General features: G+C 42.7%; 1 protein-coding gene across 1 annotated transcript in view; it reads right to left on the minus strand.

Moving 5' to 3' along the window:
• CDC45 (cell division cycle 45) overlaps positions 1–27404 on the minus strand; it is a 753019-nt gene that overhangs the window by 29340 nt on the left and 696275 nt on the right. The window contains exon 17 of the mRNA XM_069620055.1: positions 13497–13573. Within this exon, the coding sequence (XP_069476156.1) occupies positions 13497–13573 (77 nt within the window). The remainder of the gene's footprint in view (positions 1–13496; positions 13574–27404) is intronic.

The raw sequence follows: 27404 nt of genomic DNA on the forward strand, positions 1-27404 counted from the left end.
TATGTGTTTGTAGATGGTGTTGTGTACACCGTTTTTGTTCAACACCCCCGGACCGACTACAGTCTTGGTAAGGTCTTGTGTATAATTTTGTCCTCACTTATCTGTACTTGTGCATCATTTGGGATTTTTACCTCCAGACCGGTTAATACACATCTGTATTTCCCGTGTTAAAAATTACACCTGTCCATACTACTTTCGTGCTTATCGAAAGTCATGTAAATACTCTGAATAAACGTTTCTCAACCAGATAGCTATCTATGGATCTCCCATCCTGATTTCTAGCATTCTACATACAGGTACCCTCCTGAGCATATCAGGACTCCGTCAGGCGCCCTTTATTTATCATCCGTATGAAATGTACATTAAGTATGGTATTGGGGCCATTGCATTTAATGCGGTTTGGCATAGGCAGACCAGACGTGTATCAGACCTTCAGTGGCCGAGCAATGGGAGATTTGAGTTAGCGCAAATAGAGCATTTAGAATCAGTACTGCTGCGAAAGAAGGCCAGACCCGTAGCGTTTGACTCTGTTAGGGACTGGAAGAAGGAAGCGAATCAACGCTTGAAAAGTAGAGCGAAACACGCACGGAGGCACAGGTCAAATGTAGAGAAAGCGCTAGTGCATGATCAACAGAAGCAGACAGAAGCCATTCGAAGCATGGATAGGGCCTTCCAATTAGATATAGAGAAAATGCACCCTTCACAGGATTTGCATACATCAGACGAGTTGATATAGGATATTGAATGAGCGAAGAAATTAACATCCGAGTACTGACCCAGTTGCACCGCCTCCCTATTGTCACAACCACAGGCCAGTCTAGGGGTAAGGATCACCGTAGCTCTAGAAGGGTTAATCCAGTTATTAGTAAAGTGCACTGAGGCAGTCTAATAGATTCCCCTTGAGTTATTTAGGATTGCCTGTTTCCAGGTAATGGCCGCAGCTTGGTGCCATAGAAAGACTAGCATCACCGGTCTAGTCTTTCTCAGTGTATCCCTATATTAAGCGAACTCTCCTGAGACGCGCGCTTCGCGTTGACTTAAGTTCAGTACTGACGCTTACTGTGTTCTCTCCAAGATTTCCTCTCAGCAGTTCCCTTTTCATTGCCCGCTGCCCATGCCCTTGCCAAAGCGTATTCTTGTCCTTCCTTAGCCCCGTTTTGTAGTTTCCCTTTCTATTTATGCATTTCCTCATTTCCCCCGTTCTGTCACGGAATGTTTGTTTCTCCTCAGTGAACTACGAGGAAATTCCACGCACACGCAAGTATTCCTCAGAATTGTTTGACACAGTTCTATTTGGTCATGTGCACGTTGTATTCATGCCGCCGTGCAGAGGAGTATTTCGAATTTAGTTTGGTATTTTAATGACGGTAAAGCATGTTGTTGCTGCTTAACGTTACCGTGGTGTCAGGGTTGCCTTCAAAGAAGCACGCATTCACAGGGCTTGAGTGCTGCGTCATATTTGTCAAAGCCACACTCGTATTTCTCTCAAGTGAATTAACTTGCAGCCTTGTTGTTGTAATTTTGAGAGACAGTTTTTTCTCCTCAGCCTAGTTTACAGAAATCATCTCAGTACTTCCCAGAGTGAAAGCATATTTAGTTTGAGGCATTTTATTAGTTTTATTGTGACTATTTATACCCGCAGGTCATTTAGGGTTTGCCCTTAGTCACTGACACAGCTCATAGGTATTTAGGCTAAGTATAAGAGAGGAAGTTTTCAGATTGTTCTTTTCAATTACATCATTTTAAGGATCCATTCTCCCTAGTCACATAAGCCCCCATATTGTTGTTGCGGAATCTATTGGATCAACATTCTTCAGAACTAGCGCCCCTGTGTTAAGAAGCAGGATGGAGAGCCCACCCAAATAAATAATCAGGTGAGCTGGAAAAGACTGCAATTTACTTATTTCTTGGGGTTGAGTAGAGAGTAGAGAGTATCATTAGGCTTTCATGTTAAGGGAAGTTTTGTTTGTTGTCTTCACAGAAATTCTCTGCTCCTAAAGGAGAAGGTATTATTCGGGTCTTCAAGGGCGTTCCCGCAGAGTCAGGTAAGCGTTACACCTATGTATCCCCTCCTGCCGCTATTCCCACGCTTGCATCTGCACCTGCAGTGACCGTCCCATCTGCACCAATGACCTCATTTCCTCCCCCTCCTTCAGAGCATGAGTTATACGCTTTAGCTAGAAGCTCTGCATCAGTAGGGCCTGAAAGAGGAAGTATTAGACTGACTCGTAGTACGATTAGTAAAGAACAAAAAGAAGAACTGAGACAGTGGGCTCAGACATACTGATGATGGCAATGAAGTGGCTGAACAAAGCTCCATATCTCATCATAGGTGGTCATGGTGAACAGCAGGTATTGTTAGAATATATGGGTGAATATCTTGTTAAAGTATGGAGTGATTTAACTGATCAAGTTGTACCGCAAGAGCTGCATGATTTGATTGTTCTTTCCCATTCACAAGATAGTGCGGCGAAAATACGTGAGCATGTGGAAAGTATACTTGTGTTTAAAGGAGAACTTGATTGATTGCATAAAGATATGAATAAGCGTGAACCGCATAGGTCATATGTTCATTAGCGATTTCTCCCGCCATTAAAACCTGTTAGTGAGGAGATGCGTATTTGCACACGAGATGCGCTTAGATGGATTACGGATGCTACCATTTCTCCGATTGAGGTGCACGATACGTTTAGTCAATATTCACCAGAAATGCAGAGAAAAGTGTTGCAGGTTATGGTGGAATACATACAGTATGAGTGCATGACTGATTTGATGACGATTTATAAAAGAGCGTTTTTGCCTGACACAGGAACTGCTGCTTTGTCCCTTGATTTAGCTTTGTTGCTTAATAGACGCTCAGATTCAGAGCCCCCTATTTTGCAGTTACCTATGAGAGAGGTGCCTCCCACGTTTGTTCCGATGGTTGAGATTCCTGCCGTAGGACAGACTCCAGCGTGTACAATAGAAGCCCATTATATTGCAGTTTGTACATGTCCCCTTTTCCAGACAAGAAGTGAATACGATAAAACAGACAGTCCCTGATATGAGGGAAAATCCTGCTGGTTTCTATAAGGAAATTGAATCTGTTTTTACATTGAGTGATATTGATTTATTGTTCCCCGTGATTCTTCCTGCCGCTATATAGAAACAAATTAGAAGTATATCTGATGCACTGATGTTAGGCAATACATGGGAGAACTTGATTAGAATTGATAAAGAAAGGCTGGAGAGAAACCTCTGCAAGTCATTTTAACTCTGCCCTCGCGGATAGTTCAAAATTGAAAACTTTAGTGCCTGAAAAGAGATTGTTGATAAATTTGTGCGAGAATTGCTACCGGAAATTCATAAATTAATAATGACATCTGAAAGTGCATGGCAAGTGAAGTCACAATCTGAAGTATTACACATGGCTCAATATTACGAAAATCGAGTGAATTCAGAAAAAGATAAGGAAGTAAGGAAGAAGGGAGACTTAAAACCTAGAGTGTTGCTACAACCGGTAGCCAGAGTAAATAGAGGGGGTGGGAATGCTCCATCGAGAGTCCAATTTGCATTAGCATCCAATGTATATGGGGGTCCCATAGGTATAGATCAATGTGCCTATTGCAGACAAGGCGGCCATAGGCGAGCACAATGCCCACATTTCCGGCAATCGAATGGAACCATTTCAAGACCACCGTTTAGGTCGCCCAGGAATAGGGGGTCCTAACCGAAGCAAATTCAATGCACAATTCCAAGATAACCAGGTTAATCAGAACCAGCAACAGAATTCGGTAAATAGTGTGCATGTTTTTGATAATCCCTCCAATGCATACTATTCTGGAGACTTTACATCTGACGATGTACTGTTCCCCTAGGACAGCCCGAAGCAGGGTTTGGAACCAGTGCGTATTCCCGTTAATCAGAAAGGGACCTACGTAGAAATGGAAGTTGGGAATAGGGAGCATACTTTTCTAGTGGACACAGGTGCACAGAAATGTTCAATTGATCACCAGCGGGTTCCAGAAATACCACTGTCAGGGCATAGCAATGTTTCAGTAGGGTTCTCAGGTACCCCAGTAATTAAACCAGTTTCACAGCCAGTGCCCATCACATTAGGTCCATTCACTGAATCTTGTCCATTTCTTTTGACGACGAATTGCAGAGAGAATGTTAGGATTGAATCTGTTGAAGAAACTGAATGCAGTAATTTAATATTCCCCTGATGGAGTGTACTTGACTATTTCGCCACAACAAACTTCTGCATCACAATTCATGTCTTTACCATTGCCAACTGAATTTAGTAAAGTACCGATTAGCATATGGGCAGTAAATGATAACTATGTAGGCATTCTAAAAATTGAGCCAGTAAAAGGTTTTTTTGAAAGAAGGAATTACATTACCACGCATTCTGCAATACAAAATCTCGACCGAAGGCGAGCAAGCCCTGAAGAGCATTGTATCAGATTTGATTAATAGAAAAGTAATTGAAGAAAGGAGGTAATGCAATCCTATACTGTTTTATAATTGATTTACGTGCAATAAACAAAATTGTTGCTCCACAATTCCCACTAGTTCCCGATGTCACCACAATTCTGACTATGATCCCAGCTTCTGCATCACATTTTAGTGTGATTGATTTGAAAAATGCATTTTTTAGTATTCCCGTACATGTAGACAGTAGATACTTATTTGCCTTCACGTTAGGACGCTCATTCACGTTCACACGAATTCCGCAGGGTTACACTGAAAGCCCAAGCATTTACAGTAGAGCATTAAAAGAACAGCTAGATATGCTTGCTTTAACATCAGGTTGTTATTTATTGCAGTATATTGACGATCTGCTCATCGCAGCAGACTCAGGATATTTGCAAGGAGAGAACTGTCTTGCTATTGACACATTTAGCAGCGCATGGACAAAGCGTCGCAGAAGAAATTGAAGTATTGTCGAGAGAAGGAGGCCTATTTGGGCTACCTCCTAACGAAGGAGGGAAGGAGATTGACACCAGAACGAATAGGAAGCATCTCTGGTATACCTAGTCCAAATACGCATAAGGGAGTCCGAGCTTTAATCGGCATGGCTTCATATTGTAGGCAGTGGATTCCCAATTTCGCAATGATTGTAAAACCCATAGTGGCATTGACAAGGAAGGATGTTACCTTAGCCATGGAACATGGAATGTCGAGAAGCTTTTGACCTGCTCAGAGCTGCACTTTGCTCAGCTCCAGTTTTGGGCACGCCAAATTATGAAAAGTGTTTGCTGTTTGTACATGAAAGGAATGGATGTGCCTTGGCTGTTTTGACTCGGGAACAAAGGGGGAAGAACCGACTGTGCGGTTATTTTTCTTCTAAGTTGGATCCTGTTGCATGTGCTTTGCCACGCTGCTTTCGAGCCGTTGCTGCCGCGTCAGTAAAACAAACCGAGGGGATGGTTTTAGGTCACTCTTTAACCGTGATGGTACTCCATTCAGTAGACATTCAAATAAATAGAACACAGACCCAACATCTCACTTCTGCCCGATTAACAAGATATGAACTGATTCTATTTGCACTGTATAGCCAAATTAAGAGATGTTGCTCTTTGAATCTGGCTGAATTATTGCCTCTCCCAAGTGAAGGGACAAGCGAGGAGAGATTGCTGCATGATCGCTTAATTGTAACTGAGCAAGAAACAAAAAGGAAGAATTGATCTAACAGATACACCTCTGAAAGAGCCAGATGGAGAATTGTTTTGTGATGGCTCCCGTTTTAAATTACAAAATGGCATATCAACTGCTTGATAATCATTGTAGAAAATAAACGAATCCCACATAAGTCAGCACAAGCTGCAGAAATAGTCTTAACCAGAGCATGCGAAATTCCTGAAAAACTTGGCATAAACATATATACTGACAGTCAGTAAGCCTTTGGGGTGGTCCACAATTTTGGCCGATTATAGGCTGAAAGAGGGTTTCTGACATCTCATGGAACCAAAATTCAACATGGCATTTTAATAGTAAGACTGTTGTCAGCACTTGCACTTCCTAAGCAATTAGCAATAATAAAATGTAATGCTCATAAGAAAATATGTGACGTAGGGAAAGGAAACGCATTTGCGGACAGAATTGCGAAACAAACTGTCACTGATTTACACACAAAAATGTATGTGTATGTGTAGTCGTCGCTGCGGATGAGATGACCCGTCGTCCCATTGTGTCCAGCTTCCTGCCCTGGCCGTCCGGCGGGGAAGTTGATGTCGAAGCCGATGCCCCCCCAGCTTTCTTCTTTGCCGCCGCCGAGACGACCGAATCCGGGGTAGGTTGCGCCCGAAGGCACAAGGGGACGGCGTCGGGGACCCAGTACCAGTACCGTTGGTGACGGTGTGCGGTACAAATACCTTTAACATTTAACATAACAGATTGGTACAGCAGATCAGAGAGAAATGGTTGGAAATAACACTGGAAGAGCCACCTGACGCTTCCATAGAAACCATATATGATGTAGCAGAAGGTGGACATGAGATATCCAGACTATATGAACTGCTGATGTCCAAGGTGGGAAAGGAAGTGGCAAAACGAAGATATGTTTGGGAAGTGGGGGTACCCATGAGTGATAAGATGTGGGAGAGGGCTCAAGGATACCATAAGAAAGTATCCAGGAATGTGAGGCTACATCAAAAACAGTTATATATAACCCACAGAGCATACATGACACCCCAGAGGATAGCCAAATTTAAAAACGCACAGAGACCGGTATGCCCCAAATGTTGAGGAAAATGCGGGGATGATGCATTTTTTTTAAAAACTGTTTTTAGTTGAAATAAATCAACTTTACAATTTTTTATCAAAACAGAAAAAATAAAACAATTAAAATAAAAAAGAACTAAAATAAATACAGGTTTACAAGAACAAAGACGAGTTTGACAAGCTTAATCATGCTAACTTAAAATCCAATTTGCACAAAGGTTTGCTTTTTCTAAAGCCAGACCCACATAATGTTCAAATTTCCCCATAGTTCATTATTTCATTTGCATTTGTACCAAGGAGAGCAAACTTTAATAAAAACAGTTAAATTGTAATTCTCAGTAAAGAAAATTAAAAGGGAAATGAAATCGAAATAAGCAAGGTCATGTCAAGCTAATACTTACACTAATTTATAGTACGAGAATTAATTTCCCGTTACGTTTCCTTCATTAATAACTTGTCTTCAGCTTGTATTTTCAACTCTTCCAAGGTGTTTAAAAAATGTAAAGCTCCCAATCTCAGCCGAATAGATAAACCACCAACAATCATTTTCCACAGGATGTCATGTGTCAAATTTACATAATCCTTTAGAGACGGTTTCAAAAATTGTATGTGTTCGTTACAAAGTTCAGTAATGTCTACCAATAAATGACGTAAAGTTTCTGTTTCTATTATGATTTTACAAAATCGGCATCACTTTTCAGTAAGTAAGATCATTTTCCTTTTCAGTAATACCGCTTGTGTTGACCACAAATACATTTTAATCTCAAAATCATTTCTGTGTTGAGGGGATGGGCTCTTTATCAAATATGGTTGAGCAATCATATATTTCTTATGTATGAACACTGTTCCACCAAAATCTTTGTATCGTAAACACAGCTCTATTTCTGCACCAGTCACACTGAAATAATTTGGTTTTAACTGCGTTTGGATTTTCAATTAGTAGCTTCAGTGACACGTTGGCATAGGCCAAGGCGTTTAGGACCTCCTTTTGCCACCCTAGCGTGAAGGTGTCATTTGAACAAAGTATATGCTGTGCTAATAGCCCTATAAGCATATTAGATTTAGTTGCTAAGAAAGATGCATTTTCTACTTAGAGATATTAGATACCACAAGTATCGAGCATACATTCATGTCAAACCCATTTCGTTTCCGATTAATGCTATTGGAACACAATTTGGTAAATTCAAGATACTGTTCCAGAATTTGGATTCACATCTAGACCATAGGGTTTCATGTAAGATTGGTAGGGTTTCAGCCCCATACAGTCTAAATACGTCTAAAAGGGCAATCGGTCTCTATTTGGAGGGACACAACCGATTGCACTTTTTAAAAATGGGTACTATGACAGACTTTAGCTAGGTTTCTGGGATTCTACCTGTGCTTATGACCAGAGAGAAAATATTAAGAAGGATTTTTGCCCACTGTTTAGAATGTTCCTTGAGCATATAATTGCTTAGGCCATTTGGGCCGAGTGCTCGAGATCTGCTGGATTGATTTATAAAATTTAGGATGTCTTCTTCCAAGATAAGTAATTCTTCAAAGCTGTCTGGGTTTTTTATACTTTCGGGTTTCTCATTCCTGTGTTAGCTTAAAGGTCTTGGTAGTGCCTAACGCAATCAGATTCTAGAACACCATTTATTTGTACCGAAAGTTGGGTAGATTGACTTGCACTGTTTAGTAATGTGCAAATTTCAGAGATGTTTTTAGTGTCAATAGCAGTTAGCATCTCTTCTCCCTGATTTTGGTAGAGCCATGCTTTGTGTGTTCTGATCCAGTTCTTATACTTGTTTAAGGATGTGATGACTCCACCTCTTATTTCAAATGGTAAGGCCATTGCCATTTTTTTTTCCTTCCGCAGCTTATTTTTACGTTGCTGAATTTTTTCATCAAACTTGTATTTTGGGGCATAGCAGTTTTGATTACCACTGTTTTGTGTTATTTTGTATATTTGTAAACAAGCAGTGTAAGATTCTTTTTACAGCACCATTTTTCTTTGCGCCTAATATGATGTCATCATTTAGTTTTTCTAAATTGTGGGGATTCCACCTAAAACGGTTTCTGGAGTTGTTAATCGTCATCACTGGTGTGTAACTTTTGCAATTTCAGCCAATTATATGTTTTTCCATGTAGCAGAGAGCATTTCATGGTCACTGTACTTCTGATGTAAAACTTCAGAAATTGGTTATTTGGCAAAAAGTATTGGTGTCAACATGCATATAGTCAATTGTTGACTTGCACATTCGTCTAGACCAAGTATTTTTAGGTAGTATATTGTTTTTTTGTGACCCATTTAGCATGATAAAGTTGCGGGTTTTCATCATATTTTCCCATCTAAGGCACACTGCACATTTCCTACGAGCCAATGTAGAGAGGCAATGAAGATTTAGATCACCGACAATCAAAATGTTTGTTACATCTTTGGTCATTGAGACAGTGTTAAATAAATCTACCATGTCTTTAAAGAATTTTGTGTCAGTAATGGCCAACGGGTTTCTATATATGTTAATTACTCCAATTATACCGTGCTTCTGGATAATCTTAAATAGTTGTAGGAAAGGGTTGGGTGTATTCCAAGGTTCTATTGTAAAACTTCTTCCACTTTTTACAGCCACTAGCATTCCTGAAGGTGGTCTACCATTTGTCTTGATTGCAGGTGATGAAAGTACCTCCTAGCCATTCCACAATGGTGCAGCAAGCAACCAGGTTTCCTGTAACATCACTATAGAGTGGGGCATGAAACTTGAATTGTTTAGTAAATGTGCATAACCACAAGTGTTCCAGCTAACAATGGAATGAGGTTTTAAATACCCATTTTCAGGGAGTTATGACGAATTTCTTTGAGATTGTGGGGCAAATCTAGATAATTGGTACATTTCATTCATTACATTTTGTGGTTGTTGACGCTTATCCAATTTGTAAACATTCATCCCTTTAACAGTGTTTTTCGCCTTGTTTAACTCCCGCTCAATTTCGTCATGATTAACCAGATCAATGGCTAGCAGAAATCCCAATGCGAACAATTCTAGTCGTGTTTGCCAAACCACATTACGAACATTAGAGGTAACCCAGAGTCTAACGACAGATACATTTTCATCATTCAAAAATTCTACTTGTGCTATATCACCAGAAGTGATGTCACTCAAACTCGGTAACTCTCCAAATATAGCCATTATACTAGTTCGACACATGTCATATTGTGGAAATAATTCAGCTCGGCATTTGAGGATAAATCTGTGATGCATGTTTGAGTTTAGCTTGTGTTTAGAATCTAAGGCCATTTGATTTTAGTTATGTGAGTTTTTTCCCTAGGTCATTTCAGTTGAATATGTGTCCATTTCCACCCTTCTTCCCTGCATTTCTGTTTTGTCATTTAAATCCACTTCGCTATACAGTCATGATGGTTAGAATGAAAGTACTCATCCATTGCTCTGTGGATTATTGAGTGGATTTTTTTTTCTGTGTGGTCTACGGATGTTAGAACTTTATTGTACAGTATCGGGTCACTAGGTTTAATTTCCAGTTTTTTAGTGACGTTGTTTGAGGACACAGGGGCTTGTGATGTTTTTGTGGTAGACTCAGGATTGTTTTTCCACTGGTAACAAGTTTCTCATATCTGGGATCAGAATTATCAGGTACATTTGTCATAACCTGTTTCGAACCAGGTAATCCCTCTTTGAATTTCATAAAATCATCAATAGATCTTTTTATTTCCGCTCTTATATCTTTTAGAATATCAGAGTACAAAGTTTTATCTGTTTTTTTGATTTTATCTTTAAGAGATGGTGATAAAATAGCCTGTTTTGTGTCAATTTTGGGTACCACTTCTTCCGTTCCGTGTTCACTAACAGTGTTTGTATTTGATCTGGTTTCTCAAGCAAGGAAATGTCATTTAGGGGCGTATAGTCCTTGTTGCTGGCTATCTTTTTTGTCGATGCTTCTTGTCTTAATTTTGTCAAGTGATTATGTCGAAGCGAAGCTCGACTGTAAGCTCTAGATGCATATTTAAGGCTTTTCAGCCGTTGGATAACATTCTTTTTTGTATTTGTCTTTTGTTTCCGATACATCATTTTATCTAATGGCTTTGTCTTGTGGTTCGGTTTTTCCGAGTTTGGGTTAGTGTTACCCAGATACTCGTTAACATGTTTTTCGAATATATTGTACGTTGGTCCTGTTTTAGGTATAGAGATTGATTGAGCTGGTAATTTTTCACTCAGCTCTTCAGCCTTGTCTTTTAATTCCTCTGGTAAGACAGGGCGAATGAGGTCTTTGAAGAAAGGGAGGGTCTTCATGGGTAAAGCAGGAGTCGAATTAGATGTCATATCTATGACCACTAATGGGTTGGCTGTCGTTTGTTTCTCTGAAGATAGATTCGATTTCAAGAGTGTCTCTTCCACCTCATTTTTAGTCTCCCAATCCTTCATCCATCTTCTAATAGCGTCAATCTTTTTTCCTGTTTTCCTATTTTTATTTCTGTGTCAAATAATTTATACATAGTCATTATTGCAGTGTTCATAGCTTTGAGGGTAATGTCTAATAAGGCAGCATTTTTTCCAGTTACTTTGCGTGGTGTTGAAGTAACAGAAGAGCTGCCAGGTACGACAGACTTCTGAGGGGTCGGTCGTGCAAAAGATCTAGATTGTTGTATTGATTCATTACTTAGGTGGTCAAACAGACTCAGCGACTGGTAAAGGCTTATTTTGGCTTTTGGCTTCCGCCGTCGGTGTCTTGTTTAAAGATGCAATTTTCGAGCTTCTGTTTTCGGATTCCCATAGGTTTATAACTGAAATCTAATTTTCTTTAGCCCTGCCTCCACCTTATGTTGAGGTGCATTTTTATTCGTATTTTCTAGGTCTAGCATGTGTTTCTGAAGATCTATGACCTCTTTAGCAATTTCAGGCACATTTGTTTTGCCATTTTGTTTAGCTAGATTCACAATAGCAGACTCATTCGGTACGTCTGTGACTTCAGACGTGAGGTGTGTCAGATATTGTGATGTTCGCTATAGGCGTTATGTTTGTATCATCACGCAATTCAGAAAACACACCATTGCTAAAGTCTAGGCTATTGATGGTCAAATCATGTGTACGTAAAGTACAGAACTCACGAATGTCACCCAAAGCCATACGTTTGTCCGGAATAACGATGGGGCATCCACTGATTTTCCTCTTCATAGCGATTGTTGGGGAAGGTTTTGCCGGTGACGGTTGTAACGTAACAGAAGCACGTGTTACCATGATATTCAGCGGCATTCCAGTTTTTAGAGTGAAAGGTTTGCTTTTCCCAGTCATCTTGCCGCTTGTTCTACTTATAGCGGACACAAAAGCAAAAACACCACGTTTCTCCTTTCTTTAGTGGCTTTTCAAAACACGCAGGTATAAACTCAGCGAGTCTGGGAGTGGGTGCGCTGTGCGCTGTCCAGCTGATCATCTTAACAGCGACTTCCTAGCGACTTGCTTGAAGTGCGCGCGCTGAAGCACGCGCCTGCCCCTTGAATGGAATTCTGGGTAAGGGGGCATGGCTATCACTAAAAAATTAAATTAAAAGCAAGTATTAAGCACTATAAATATAGTGATTACTTCAAAAAGGAGTAATATTGTTCAGTGTCCAGGAAGAGTCTTATTACATACCAGCAAAGTAAAGTCCAAACACTTTTGTAGATCCACGGATTCCACGTGCAGAGTGTTCACAACGTAACGACTTCCTAGCGTCTTGCTTGAAGATGCATATGTTTTGGGCATGCCCTGAAATTGGGAAATTCTGGGAAGAAGTAGCCCAGTGGTTAAAGGAGAAGGGGATTAAGATGGATGTTGACTCAGTGTGGGCATGCTTGATGGGAGGATTCCCAAGGCCACACCAACTGAAACATGTAAGTAAATTAAAAGACTTGGCATACATACTATCCAAGCGTAGAATCGCCATGGGTTGGAAGGCATGTAACGGACCTAGGATAGAAGCCTGGAGGGCAGACCTACAGAAATGGATTGAAGCTGAAACAGCATTGTGGCAAGAAGCGGGCAATAGAGGTGGGGGAAGAAGAGGTAGAATCCCTGATAGCATGGAAAAATGTAGTGGCCACATTATACAGACCCACCCAGGATTGGGGAGCGACCAAGAATCTGGCAAGGACATGGGAAATGAAACCCCTGCAGAAGAAGAGGACGAGAACTGAAGTGGAGTAGGCGCGAAAGTGGCGGGGGGTGCAGGGGGTTAAGCGGAAGCAGTAGACTGAGAATGATAACTTTTTTTAAAAAAAAATTATACACGTACTGCAAGTTTGGTTGTTAAAATTAATAAAATTGGTTTTAAAAAACTGCCACCTTTGTGCACCCTTGCAAAGCTAGACCATATTTTCAAGCCTATCTGTATTGCCTAGCCTATAGTATAGTTCTCCAGAAGCTGTGTACCACCTTACCACATCCTACCACTCTGAAGCAGACATTTGTCGGTTTGAGTGAGCTATGTTTAAAATAAACTAGGAACCCTTCAAGGTTCTGAATTTAGAACCGATCCTGAATGTTTTCAGGGTTCCAGACTTACCTTGAAAACCTACATAGTCATTACGAAGGTCCAGTTCCTACAAGGTAGTACAGGTGCACTAAAACATGAGAAATGTGGGACCGAAAAATAAATATGCCAATTATTATTATTGGTGACAGATTCATGGCAGACTCCTTGAGCTTTTACACGCTTGACTGGGGATTAAACCCATGTTGCACAGTATCACCGGGTTTCCAATCTTACTAAATGTAACCTCATCATCCACTGAACAATTGTGTCAAAAGGAAACTTACTAGACATGTCGAAGTGGTTATGTAGTGTTCTTGAGCTGGTACTCTCTGCTGCTTTTTCAAACGCCCTTCCGAAAAAGCTGTAAAATAATCAAACATCTTTTAATCTCAAGCAAATCAATTTTGCCATAAGGCAGGTAATGACATGTTCAAGGTTTGAATTGAGTGAAATCCACATAAATCGGATGGGTGCAATCAACCTCCGAACTGGAAGCCAGAGTTACACTACACGATTACTGAGGAGTAAAGGACAGGGGCAGTTCACAAGGATCAACTTCATATCCAGGACTTGTAAAGGCTAGTTCCAAACCCCTTTCCCCGTCACTTCTCTTCGTTACAATTAAGATTAGAGCATGGCATATAGTCCTGAGGATTGAAGGGTGGCTGCTAGTGTTGTTTTAAAGGAGGGATAGCAGTAAAAACCAAACTTACAATGGACATGGTTTCCTTCAAACATAATGCTCTCCTTCACAAATGGCTGGGACACAGATTAAAAGTCGAATGCCTTCCATGGGGGGCAAAGTGCAGGGGAACGCATATGCATATCATATTCAATGCTTCCAGAAAGCATGACAGTAGTGCCATATGGCTGTCCTACACATTTCCAAGCCGGGGTTAGGGCTCTGGTACGAGAGCCACGGATGCTTCCCTTGCTCTGGTGGAATGAGCATGAGACAGCTGAGGCATACAAATTCCTCAAAACCCACAGATATGAGAAATGCTGAATAGGAACCCACACCCCAAAGGTCATTTTAGCCACTTTTTTGACAACCATGAGTAATTAACATGTAGTCAGAATGTCTGAAGGGATTTCTTCTTCTTGCCAGATATGATTTTAATTCCCTTTAAAGATCTGGAATATGCAATGATCCCTCATGTGAGGAAGCTGGATATATGTTCAAAGAAAGAAGAATTTCTTGATGTAGATGAAAATCTGAGTGCTTTAGGGATGAAGGATGACACTTTATAAAAGGGCTGCATTGTCCCTCTTGGAGCATTACTTTTTTTTCACATATCATTTTATTGAAATTTCAATGAGTACAGTACATCGCGCCAATTGTTAATGAACTTTGAAACTTCATTGCACATTTTATATTTTATCCCCTAAAATAAGTACATAGTCAAATGAAAGGTAAATTAAAAATACAATAATCAACTTAAATGTCATACGGGCAAACGTGTTCGTGAAGCCTGAAGTACCATGCTTCCACAGCTCGCCTTCAGCTCTAGGAAGGGGCAGTGGGTATGTGCTTTCTTCAGGGAAATCTCCCAAAAGTAAGGTTAGTGGTCACATAGGGAGAAGGGTACACTTGATTTCTATTATCCTTGAACGGATCTCCTTCCAATATGTTTGCATGATAGGGCAGTGCCACCACATGTGCGCAATGTCGTCCAACTGCCCAAAGCCATGCCAACAGCGGTCCGAATAGTCCTGGCAAATCGCATGCAATCTCTGTGGGGACATATGCCACCGATAACAGTTTGATGGCCACCTCCCTGATGAGTACATAGTGTGCTCTTATGCGCACAAGTCCAGATTCTCTGCCAGGATTCTTCAGAGAATTCCATTCCCAGTTCTGTTTCCGAAGGAGCCATGTAGGGTAGCCTATCTTCCACTCCCGCTTTCTCAAGCAGGCAATAGTAGGTGGATACTTTGTGTTTCCAGGCATTCTAGCATCCAGAGTTCTAACCCTACCTTGTCCTGCACCCAGCTTGATTGACCCTGGCGTTAGACACCCATGTCGTAGTTGCAAGTAGCTAAAGCGCTCTATGTCTGGTAAGTTGAATTTTTCTATGCACTCTATAAAAGTAAGCAGCGTTCCAGTACAGGTCTTTTAAATGCAACACCCTCCACGTTTGCCCTTGCGCAAACCCCTGCTTTTCCCGGCCAGGAGAGAACGCAGGGATTTGAAGTATTGGTGAAAGAGGGCCAAGACCAGATTTCAGTCCTATTTGCTTTGTCCAAATGGTATTAAGATGAGGCAGCAGATTCTATGTGGGATAGCCCTTGCTGACTTGGAGAGAAATGAGAGGTGGGCTAGAGGGGCATGAAGGGCCACCTGTTCTAGAGTCTTCCATTTCAGGAATCGTGTCTGCAGAGGCCCAGTCTAACATTGGGACAATCTGGGAGGCTCAGAAACACAGCTGGATCAATGGGACCGCCATGCCGCCCCCCGCTCCTTAACCCTCTTGATCTCAGGTGTATTTTGAAGCAGATTCTCAGGGGTTTACTGCGCCAGATAAATTGCCCTATTGCTTTTTGTATGTCCGAATGCTCAACGGAACTGGATGCTATGGAAGCCAAGCCAAGCCGTAACCACCTGCAATTTCCTCCCGTTTGCCAATGTCTGGGGTGAGAGGTCCTGATATAGGGAGATCCTTGCCCCTCGAAATGCAATCTGCTCCTTCTTGCGGGCTGCCTGCATGATCTCTTCTTTCTTCAGGAAATAGTGGACTGTTGAGAGTACATCGGGCAGTAGATTACACCGTTGTTGGGCAGAAGACTAGACTTGGTGGGTCCCATCTAGTTCAAGCATTGCTGTATTTGCGAGGCCCAATAGTGAGCGAAATGGGTCCCGGACATACTCTGGTAGCTCTTGGTCGTGCACCTGGCGGGGCACACCCCAGATGCAGCCATTTCTCCTTGACCTATTTTCTAGGTCCTCCTGCTTGGCCCAGATCAAGTCCAGCTATTCCTCGACCCCCAGCATTCTGTTAGAGAGCTCTGCTTGGCCATGAGCCTGTTTGCAAATTGTATTTTCAACGTCTTTCACCCGTGTTTCCAGGCCCAGAGGTGCGAGCTGAGGTCTGCAACCGTCTTAGCCAGCACCTCTTTTGGTGAGCATGTCTATCATGAACTCTTTAGTGGATAAGGGATTTGACTGGGCAGGGTTTGGGGGGTGAGTGGACCTCGGCGCGGACCTCCTTAGCAGCCTTTTCTTTGTCTGGGATTCCCAGTAGCGCCTTAGTGTCACCCCCTTTTGTCTTGGCCCCCGTTTTAGACATTATTCCGGTGAAAGAACACCGCTCCATAGAGTCAGTCGCCTTGTCTGCCCTCCAGATCTACAACCCAAGGGTCTATTTCTGTGGAGATGCCCAGGTGGTTAGCAGTTGGAGTCCCAGAGGCAAGCAAGATCGCACAAAGCCTTTTCCTATCCCAAGGTCGCCGCCGCTGAGGTGTGCTCGGGCTCATGATCAGCGCGCTGACTTCCTGCTCCCCCAGGGTTCCCAACAGGCGGGACGGTTCGTTTCCAATGACAAAGAACCTGGGCTCCAGCTTTCCATGTACGGTGGCATACCATGGCGGGTGGAGTTTAGGTAGCCCAGTAGGCCACGAGATGTCCCTTATTTAAGGCTGTGTTGCAGTTTATGGTTGGCAAATGTAAGGAACTCATGGTGAGTACAAGTGATCACAGTTCAAGGGTGTATATTGAACAATGAATACAGGGTGAAAAAAGCACAATCTAATCCTAAATCTAAGATGGGAGCAAGCTACGGCCATCAAAAGAAAAATAAGGTAGTGCTAGTAGCGTCGAGTCAAATAAAAAGGCCTATACTAAGAAACCTATTAAAACTAATACAAAAAGGGGTGTGGGATAGTTTAAGAAAAGAAAATGCTTTAAGAAAAGAAAGACTTGTTCTCAAATAATATGTCAGGATGCGGTAGCCTGGATCTCCCTTCCCCACGTTTTGAGCACAGGTTAAGGTGGGATCTTGGAGCACAGTACAGGCTCTGGCTTCTCCAGCACGACACTACAGTTCCAATGGCAGCTCTCAGACAGTCGATGGCCAAGTCTTATTTCCTTTGAAAGTCTCTTGCCTACGATGGCCGGACGCGTTCAAACAGCAAAACAAAGGTTCTTTTAACCAAATGAAGGATCTCTAGAGTGATATTGGTTCACCCCTTGGTTCCCCTCTTCTGGGCGCCGACCCTTCTTTATTTTTAACAAAGCGCTTTGAAACACTCAAGTGTATAGGTGCTATATAAATATACAATACAAATCTGTTTTACACAGGTCAATGCTTGTGGGATTTGCTTCCCTTGTTTTCTCTCTATGTTCCTGCTCATCAGCGTAGGCTTGCCCCGTGTACTGTTGACATCTGCTGCAAGAAGCTTCTGCTATTGTTCGCGGCCTTATGTCCTTTTCCACGAACATTGCGTGGGTCTGGGATGAAAAGGGCAAGGTCACTTCTCTCATCTCCACCCTCTCCCTTCCCGCCGCCTTTCTCCAACTCTTGAACTGGCGTGTCTGTTTGGCTGTCTCATCATGCTGTCTGCCGTGCTCGTCCTGTGCGCTCTTGCTCCACCTTTTATTATTGTGGGGAAGGAAAAGGCCGTCAGGTGTGTGCAATTATGATCAATTGCCTGACGCTTGTATTGGGACATGTCAAGTAAAGGGCTATGGTGTTAGTCCATCTTTTGTGTTGTGTTAAAGTGTTAGTGTCGGAAAAGGGGGTGGGGGATAATGTTTTTTAATGTCCTACGTGAGAGGATGGGGAAAAGGAAGGTGTTGAAGGAAGGGGTATATCGCATTTCACCAGTCGGTGTCCCACTCCATGAGGACCCCGTCTAGGTGATCCTCCCTCACTGGTCCACCCCCAGGAACAGGATCCAATAGCGATGGCCGTGTCCTGGCCACCTAGATGACAGATCCCCGGGGACTAGCAAGGGAGACACCTTCAGGTTTCTCACACAAAGGAGCTACCAATACATGCAGTGTCATGAATTTCCTGAATGACATCTGCTATGCTAGCGGTTAGCCATGCTCTCGTGCTGATGTGTGCTCAATGTACAGACCTGAAGGTGCATATCCGGGTGCAGAGTTCCTATGACTAGGTCCCCTTGGACACCGAGAGTACACCGCTCATGGGGCAGTCGGTTCCTGGTCTGCTCCTGGCCTCTGGGTTGACCAACCAGTCCTGCCAGTCGCCGCAGGGTTCCCTGCAGGAGGTGTGCCAGACAGAGGCGCTCGATCCCCGCGTCTAGATCTGAACAGGGAAGACAGCCCCGGCTTTTATTCCAATGCCAGTTCTTCCCGTTGCTCAGCCGCAAAGTTCCCATGAGCTAACCGAAGCAACGTTCATGGGGCTGGAGCCACTGAACGCCTGGGGGTCCCAGACCTGGTCCCTCTCAGGAATGTGGGGAGGTTGATAGCTCCATCAGTCTGCAGTAGCCCATGGATCGGTCCGCGAGTTCTCAGGGCTTTGAGGAGGCCGCCATATTGCATGAGCTTGCTCTTCTCCAAACTTGCTTCACCGCCGAACACCGTCTTCGAAGATTCTAAGATGTGCACAGTTCGGGCCCCAGAGGCTTGGGTTCTTCATACCACGGTAGGGGAGGGTATTACTACCTGTAATGCACCATTTTAGGGGTTTAGGGATGTTCTACGGAGTCTGCAGCAGTGCTGCCACTACATTGAGTGCGTTTGGCTACGCCCCTGCATTACTTCCTTAACAATGAAAGCAAATGTAGCACAGCACTTCTTTTTGCTGAAACTACATCCACTATACCATATCACAGAAAGACTTGACAAGCCCAATGTTAAATTCAGATCTCATTGGGGTGCAGGCTCTAGAATGGGAAAATAAAGACAAAGAGGCAAGTCAAGAGTCCAGTTGATGGCTTTTTATTAGTTTCTTTCAATAACTATAACAATATTTTACAACTATCATAAATGCAATCAATTTTAAGAACACAGTTACTATTCAATGTTCAACAAAATAAAAAATCATACAATTCACAGGCGTATAGCATTGCACTAAGAATCCATCATTTAGGATGAATGATCAATTTCTTCAAATAAACATTTCAGGCCAGGAAAAGTGAAATTCTTAAAGATAATAAAATCAAATCAAATGACAACAATCGTCCCAATACAATAAAAAATGTCAAAGTATTTCTCATGACTCCGATTTACAGAGTCTACATGTGCGGTTTTCCCTAGGTAACTTCCGTTTGGGTCCCATTACCTCTAAAATCTGCAGCCAGTTAAGCCTGAATCTTAAAAATACATTCTGAGAGGGGGATTTTAAAGTGTAGGCCATCAGAGACCTGTAGCCCTGGAGACAAATTATAATAGTGCCTATACAGGTTGAGGGTTACAGACAATCCTCATCCTCAATCATATCCCAAACTAAGTTTTTTCTTCATTAAATCAGAGCTAAACTCAGAACCAATACTAGCTTCCGTTAGGAAGCTTTTGCTTCGATTCATAAAGTTAAGGATGGATCCAAGCCGGTTTGAAAAATGTCCCCCAAATTACAATGTCCCCCCTCCAGCCTGATCTTTTTTTAAAAAGGAGTTTCCTCCATTTGTAAGGAACCCATCAGGAATTGAACCAGAGATGTAGCTGGGTAATCCCTACAGGTACGTAGGAGGGCCCCCCCCCCCTCCAAAGTACTGCATGCCAGATTGTACCTCAAAGACATTAAGCCAATTAATGTTATTAATGGGCAAAACTTCTAGACCATGCATAATGGCCAGGGTAACATTGGCTTTATCAAATTCAATTAGCGGTCCTGCGGAATAAAAACAGTACTTGGAATGAATTGGCTTACTTTGGGTTATGAAGTTCAATTTTAGACCACATTTTTATTAAACCTAAATAATTGTTTGCAAAGATGAATCCCAAGTAAACCAAATGATTAACTTCAATTACCTTCTTGTTGCCAAGCCACTTAAAGTTATTGTAAGATGCCAGCTGCTTAAAACACAACATTTGGATGGATTTATCTCTAGACAATTTTCAATGGCATAATGCCTGACCCGATCCAAACTTCTGTGTAGGCCTGTAGGAGTTGATTCTAGGAGAATCAGGGCATCTGCGTATGCCAAACATCGCCATTTCCAAATAACCCAATTCTGGTGGGAATAAATAACCTTATCCCATAAAAGGCATTGTTAAGATCCGAGAAATACAAGTTGGAAAGGGTGGGGGCCAAAACGCACCGGTCTTAAACCAATTTCAACTGGTATGTCTCTTGACGCTGTCCCCATCCGAGTTCAATCGTACCTTTAGGTAGTTGACTGTGCGAGAACCTTGTCAAAGGCGGCCGGCATGTCCAAGCTTGCCGAGTACAGGGTCTGGCCTTTCATTCTACATACTTTCCTTTGGCAGAGAGAATAAACCAGGCCATTTAATGTAGTCCCCATGTCCCTCCTGAACCGGATTTGAAATAAGCTCATCCTCTTGGTACTTTCCGCCCAGCAGAGCAGATCCTTTAATACGAAGACAGCTCAGACCTTACTAGAAATATCTAATAAAGATATTGATCTATAGCTAACAGGGGATGCCCCTTCACCTTTTTCGATTATTGGTACTATAATCGCCCTATTCCTAGGTTCTGGGACACGCAACTCAAATACTACCTGATAAAAGTTAGTAAAATGATTGCCGAGAGATTCGGATTATCCTTCAGTACCAAATTAAATATACCGTTGCAGTCCTATGCTGGGGAAATATGTTAGTTTACGCAAGGCAAATCCTCTATGTCACGGTTCATAGCCCAGATCACATGAATCAACTGTTCGGACAGAGAAAATGCCTCCCATATTACCATACAGATTCTGAAAGTGGAGAGCCCATGAAGATTCAGAGATACCATTTGATTGGCGAAACCTTTGCAAATTGTTAGACATTTTAAGATCTGGCAAAAGCCCCCAATGTCATTCTCAATCAATAACTATTATTTGATCACCTTTTATGCTTTTGCATTTTATAAATTTAAAGCCAATTTTTGCATCTTTGCTTAACCTTCTGGCGCTCCTCCAATCATTCTTCTTCACGTAAGTCTCAGACTAAATTGATTCTCCTCAATGCTTGCCGCATTTCTCTCTATTTTTGATCAGTAGATCACACCACATAACCAACTTCTCCATCCCCTACCCTAGGAAACCTAAACCTACTACAATACCACTAACATCAGCAGTCGCACGAAGCTCACAAAAGCTTACTAAAGAAAACATGTTGTGGCTGGACATCCCCTGCCTTAAAACCCCCCTTTTTGGTCACCCAAAATCTCTAGTGGACACTTACACCTTAACCCTGTCCAAAGCAGTGAATACCATTGCATCCCTAGCTCCACGCAAAGCTAAACCCATTGAGCACTCAAACACGTGGTTTACCTCAGACCTCCTCGTACTGCGGAGTAGAAAACGACAGGCAGAAATTGTGGCGTAAAAATCCATCGGACACCCTGGGAGATGACTTTGCCAAGATATCCAAGCTATATAAGCTAGCAATCATCTCTGCAAAATCCTATGCCTTCAATGCTAGAATATCCAATGCCAAATCACACACTAGAGAGATCTTCACCATTTTCAGAGAATTCGAAAATCCAGCAACACCACCCCCTATCCTTGTCAAGGATGAAGCCTGGTGCTCCTCCATCCAAATGGCAATGCTCAAAATCGACACCATTAACAAAACCATCCTGAGCAATCCAGCCATCTGCCACAAGCACCCCAATGCCCTAGCCTCCTGTACTTCCCCTGACTACCCCCAATCTCACTTGAAAGATCTCGAGACCGAAGTTCTAGCACAAGTTAAAAGTCTAAAGTCCAAGATTTTGCCCATGCCAGACCCTTAGCTTCCTTCTTTTTTTGGAGGTTCCATTAGAGACAAAATGGCCAGACAAATAAGAAATGTTTGTATTGTCCAAGCCATCCGCCAAATCTGAACAAAATAAATTGAAGTTTCTGGCCCCTATAAAGGCGAAGAGTAAGAGGCAATCCATTTAAACAAAATGGCATCAAGCTCTTGACTAACGAGTTGGTGAGATTCCATTCCTGGATTGCAGTAAATGTTAATCAATTGCATATCTTTGGCTCTATTGCTAGGGAGATTAAGCAGTTTAACTACTAAAATTGGACACAAATTAGTTTGCACAAGCTCATGTAACACCCATCAGGCTATTTATTGCAATCAATAACCACCCGTTCTACTATGCTCACCCTTGTTTAACAACAATTGTAAAACCATCAATGATCGGTTGCTCGATGAGAATGCGTGGGGTCATGAACAAGCCTCTAATCTGTTCCAGAAGTTGGGCAATCAGCGGGACTAGAGGACAAACAGTTCGATTGGGCTATACAGTCTCAAGGATGTATAGCAAAATGATTTCAGAGCCAGAAGCATTTACAAGAGGGGTCATTCTATGATTGCTAACATGGGACCATACCTGCAACACCATGCCAGACTCAAAAAGCAAGACACACCTGCATACGGTAGGAGCCAGAACGAAGTCCAAAGCTGCCAATCGGTATCCAGACTTAGTAGGTTTAAGCACAGCAGCTGCAGAGAGAAAAACCCCAACACTCAATCTTGTTGAGGCTTGCGCAGTGACTAGTAGTGAAGAGGGAGAGACCAACCCATCAAGGAGATTATCAAGATACAGAGCCACCAAGCCATAAAATTGGGACTATGAGGCATGATAGTTTACAATTGTCCACTTGACCTTATGAGTGGAAGAGAGGTAGACTGAATTGGTGAGGAGTGCACTGAGAGCTCCACATTGAAAGCCAGAAGAAAGGTGGAGCATTTACATGGGTTAACCAATGACCAGGAGGGGGCGGGAGGAGTGAATCCTGCCAAGAGAGGCAAGTGAAAAAAACTGCGGGGAGTGGTGGCATGGACAGCCATTCACAAGGGCCTAACGTCTAGACATTACAGTAGTAAATGAAAGGCAAGTGCTGCAATTAGGGAACTGAAGTCCATATTTTCCAAAAGAAGAGGAAGACATTTCCGAACCATTCAAGGGGAGCAACATTGCGAATATACCACAGGAGGACATGTGTCAGGTCCTGAAGAGGAGAAACAGTGCCTTAAAGGTTTTCAGATTTACACTCTGAATACAACTGGGAAAGCAAAAAGGTATGATCAAATTGCTCAGTGGGAATTAAGTCTCTGCTTCCAGGAAACAGAGGAAGATACTGAATATACATTTACATACTAGGTAGAGAAGTCCATATTCACAAACCACCACTGGTGATTGAAGTCCAAGTTCCCAGAACAACATGCTTAGAAGAATGTGGAGACTGCCTTGGGCGGTACAGCATAGGGGCTATCAACTATATGGCGAAGGCAAAATGCCCACAATGACCAATAGGCTATGCAATTTAATGCATTTGTTTTCAATTTAATTGCTGTTAAATGATTACGAAGGACTCTCAATCTGACAAGGTGCAATATTAAGAGCATATGAATCTATGACAGAACCAACGCCGGAGAACCCTGAATTCACAAATGTTAATGTAGGCGTTCAGCAGAAAAAAAAAAAAAAAAAGGATGGTGCCAATTAAGACCAGAGTTGAAGTAGATTTGTTGCACATGTCAATGCATTACATTACAGATAATCAGTAGATGTAGGGTGATTAACAGTGAGGATTCTTTAGTAACTAAAAGGACCAAGAACCATGCTGTTTCTGATGAATAAAATGACTCCACCCAGTTATTACTCATCTTTGAAATACTCTTCAAACGCAGTCTGCATCGAGGTGGAGCCCTGTGGCTCTGGGACCAACTCCATGGTGAGCTTTTGCACCGGTGTTGTCCGCTGTAGAATATAAACATTGCTTCCCCATTAATAATCTTGGAGTGACTTGTAACTGCTTAGAATAAAATGCAATATAGGCCATTATCTAGTGGTTGGCTTGATTACATGTATACAAAAAAGGGCTTTCGATAGTGGTGTCCCGGTCCCATCCTCCGTGTTCAGCGGCCTAAGGTCCTTCAGGAATCAACATCCTTCCATAAATGTACTGCATAAGTGTAGTTGCAATTTGTACTGTACCCCGCCCATGTGGGGAGGTGCATGTGACTAAGCAGATGCAAACCACAGCAGACTATTACTGGGCAAGTCATGTTGGTTTTCTGCGGCTTCTGAATCTGCTTAGATGTACATGCTTTGCATAGAGTCACTAGCTGTACCTGAAGATGGTGGTCAGTGAGCTGGGGGAACAATTGAAAACAAATGCATTAGAACAATCTGTCCCACATGGAAGACTGCTCTTGCTTGCTTATCTACACAGTAACGTTACATGCATGCACTGAACTCTATGGTGCTGCTTTATACATTTCGTCCAATGATTGAGTTAGCAATTAAAGCTAGAGCTGATCCAGTGCTGCATGTGGAATGTACTCTAGGGGTGGATAAACAGAAGAGGGTTCTGTTCCAATATGTAGCACTGCTGCAAACTACTAATAATTTAACTTGCAAAGGCGGATTTAGTAACTGGATCACCTTACCTTTCTTTTGTGCAAGAAACAAAACATTGGATTGTTTTTGGCAATTCTTTAATTCTACATTAACGATTTACTGCTCTACCAACTTGAAGTGAGTGACCTGCTCGTCCCCCTCTATTGCTGGAGTTACATATACATTGTACATTTCTGCTTCTAAATAACCAATGGCTTGGTCGCCGAAAGAGCCTGAAACTTGCTTATTCAACTTAAACAGTGACTGCATTAAGGAAAGCCTTCTTGTAATTAAGCTCATTAAAGGAGCTTTATGAATTGGTACAACAAGAGGACCTATTAACCTCTGAAGGGCTGTATTAAGGATCCGAACTGGAGGGGGTATGTGCGACTAGATTACTTTTACGCCTTCCATAAAGGCCAGTTGTTTATGCTGCTCGTGCTGGTAAGTGCACTGTTTTATTTATTTAATTTAATGTGATATAGTGCTGGTAAGTGCACTGAGTCAATTGTAAACTAAGCCTGAATCGGGGAAGATAAAGCAGATCGATCTGCTGTTGGGTGGTCAAATGGATCAATTTGCTTCTTCAACCACCATAAGACAAAACGCTTCCAATTGTTTAAGTAAAGTCATGCTAGCAATCCTGCATAGCACCTGTCTGCCACTAAAGGTGGGGTGGTGGGGGGGGGGGGTCTTGCTTCACTTGCCTATGTAAGAGAAAAGGGGTTGGGGTTCATTAGTGAGACAGTAGGAAAAGCAGTTGTGAAACCTGTGGTTGGTAAAGTTCCTTGCTTCCGGCAAGATGTCCATACATCGTGGTGGCAAGTGTAAACAACCAAACTCTAGGACTTCAAGAGCAAGCCAGCCAAGTTTGTAGTGTCAGGACTCGGGTGAGTGATCTGCAGATACGGTCATGTTCTCAGATTGTGAAGTGGGCGGATCCTGCACTGGTTCAAATCTTAAAAGGGTAAGCTGGTGGAGTAAAGAAATATAAATAAACTCAGGGAGATGCATCTTCTTGGAAGAGTCTGAAAGCTTTAAGAAGGAAACACAGGTTTCACTCTCAAAGTCACTTGCTCCTTTGAAAATGCCAGGTAGGGAGGTTTAACAGACAATGCCTGGAGCTCACTCGCCCGTCTTGCAGAAGTGATGGCCATCATGAAAACCACCTTAAGGGCAAGTAACCTTAAAGACCAAATGTAGGGGCTCAAACTGAACTCAAAGGAAATTACACACTAAATTAGAGCCCATTGAAATGACTGGAGGATCGAGAGTGGACCTGATTACGAAAATCCAACCAAAACTACATAACAGTGGTGATTGTGAAACAATAGCCTCACTTATGGGTACTCTTAGAGATCAAAATGGCATCCACGTACCCCCCTTCTCAGTGCCAACCTGTAGGCCCACCCAGGACAAAGGAGAAAATCCAGAGAGTTGGGACAGATGAAAGGGTCCAGACACCTCTTCAGAAACCTAGCTGGCGACTTAAACCATCTGCCAGCATAAATGGACTTGGTGGCTGGCATCCAAGCTGAAAGAGTAAATCCATTTCCACTCCTTATATTTCAGCCTCAGCAGCCAAGCATGAAGGTTCAGGCTGCTGAGGTTCTGTTGGAGGACTCCCCACCCAAGAGTAGGAGAGCAAGTCCACCATCACTGGGAGACGCAAGGGAGGGCAGATGGATACCCAGAAGATCCGGGTACCACGTCCGCCAAACCCAATCTGGAGCGATCAGAATCAATTTCCCCTGTCTTTCATAAGATCTCCTCTCTTCCTTCCACTCACTTTACTCCCTACTCTCTCTGCCTCCCTCTTCCTTCCTTCCCCACCCCCTTCTCTCCTCTTCCTTCTCATGCAAGTAGTTCTACATACTGTTTTTCTGGTTTGATTCATGTATATTGATTCATGTATATTATTGCTTCAACTGTTGCATGTATTCTTATTAAACTGTAAAGCGCTTTGTATTAAAACGCTATATAAAAACAATACATACAAATACTAGCAGAATGACCGAGATCAGCGGGAAAGCATAGAGGAAATTCCACTGAGCTGTCCCTGCATCACCCAAAGCTCCCTTTTCAAGGAAACCCTTTGAAGCAGAACTTGCACCTCCTGTTCACACTGAAAGCAAGGGGGTCCACTTAAAAACTTACGAAGTCCTCCAAAATGATAAGAGCTCCTCCAGAACTTGTGGCCAGAGGTCAAACTCGAGGGAGTCAGGTTTGTATGCTTAGTGGATCCACTAAAACATTCACCGTCCCAGCGAGATGGGCCGCCATCAGACAAGTCAATCTCTGGGGCACAGGACCACCATAATTGCTTCTCTGCATAGAAGCAAAGACCGTATTCTATTTGTTGAAGTAGCGCATGGTCACTGTGTTGTCCATCAAGACCAGCACGGTCTACCCTCACAAACAAGGGAGGAAGGTAGTCAGGGCCAGCCTATCGCCTGCAGCTCCAGCAAACGGATATACTCTCGGGAGTCTCCACAATGCGCTCATGATAAGGTGTAACAGGTGATTGCCCCAGCCCTTCAAGAACAAGTCATGGCGCACTGTCAGTTGAGGTCAAGGTAGCCTTAGCAATTTAACTCAAAAAGTTAGCTTGCAGGGACCACCATATGAGATCGAGACGCATTGTCCAGAACCCACAAAAGGGTCTGACATGCCATCCTGAAATAGACCACTGACGCACACATTCTGTGCAACTGA

This window comes from Ambystoma mexicanum, chromosome 10 (assembly GCF_040938575.1).
Source record: "Ambystoma mexicanum isolate Mex_15411 chromosome 10, UKY_AmexF1_1, whole genome shotgun sequence".
Classification (NCBI taxonomy): domain Eukaryota; kingdom Metazoa; phylum Chordata; class Amphibia; order Caudata; family Ambystomatidae; genus Ambystoma; species Ambystoma mexicanum.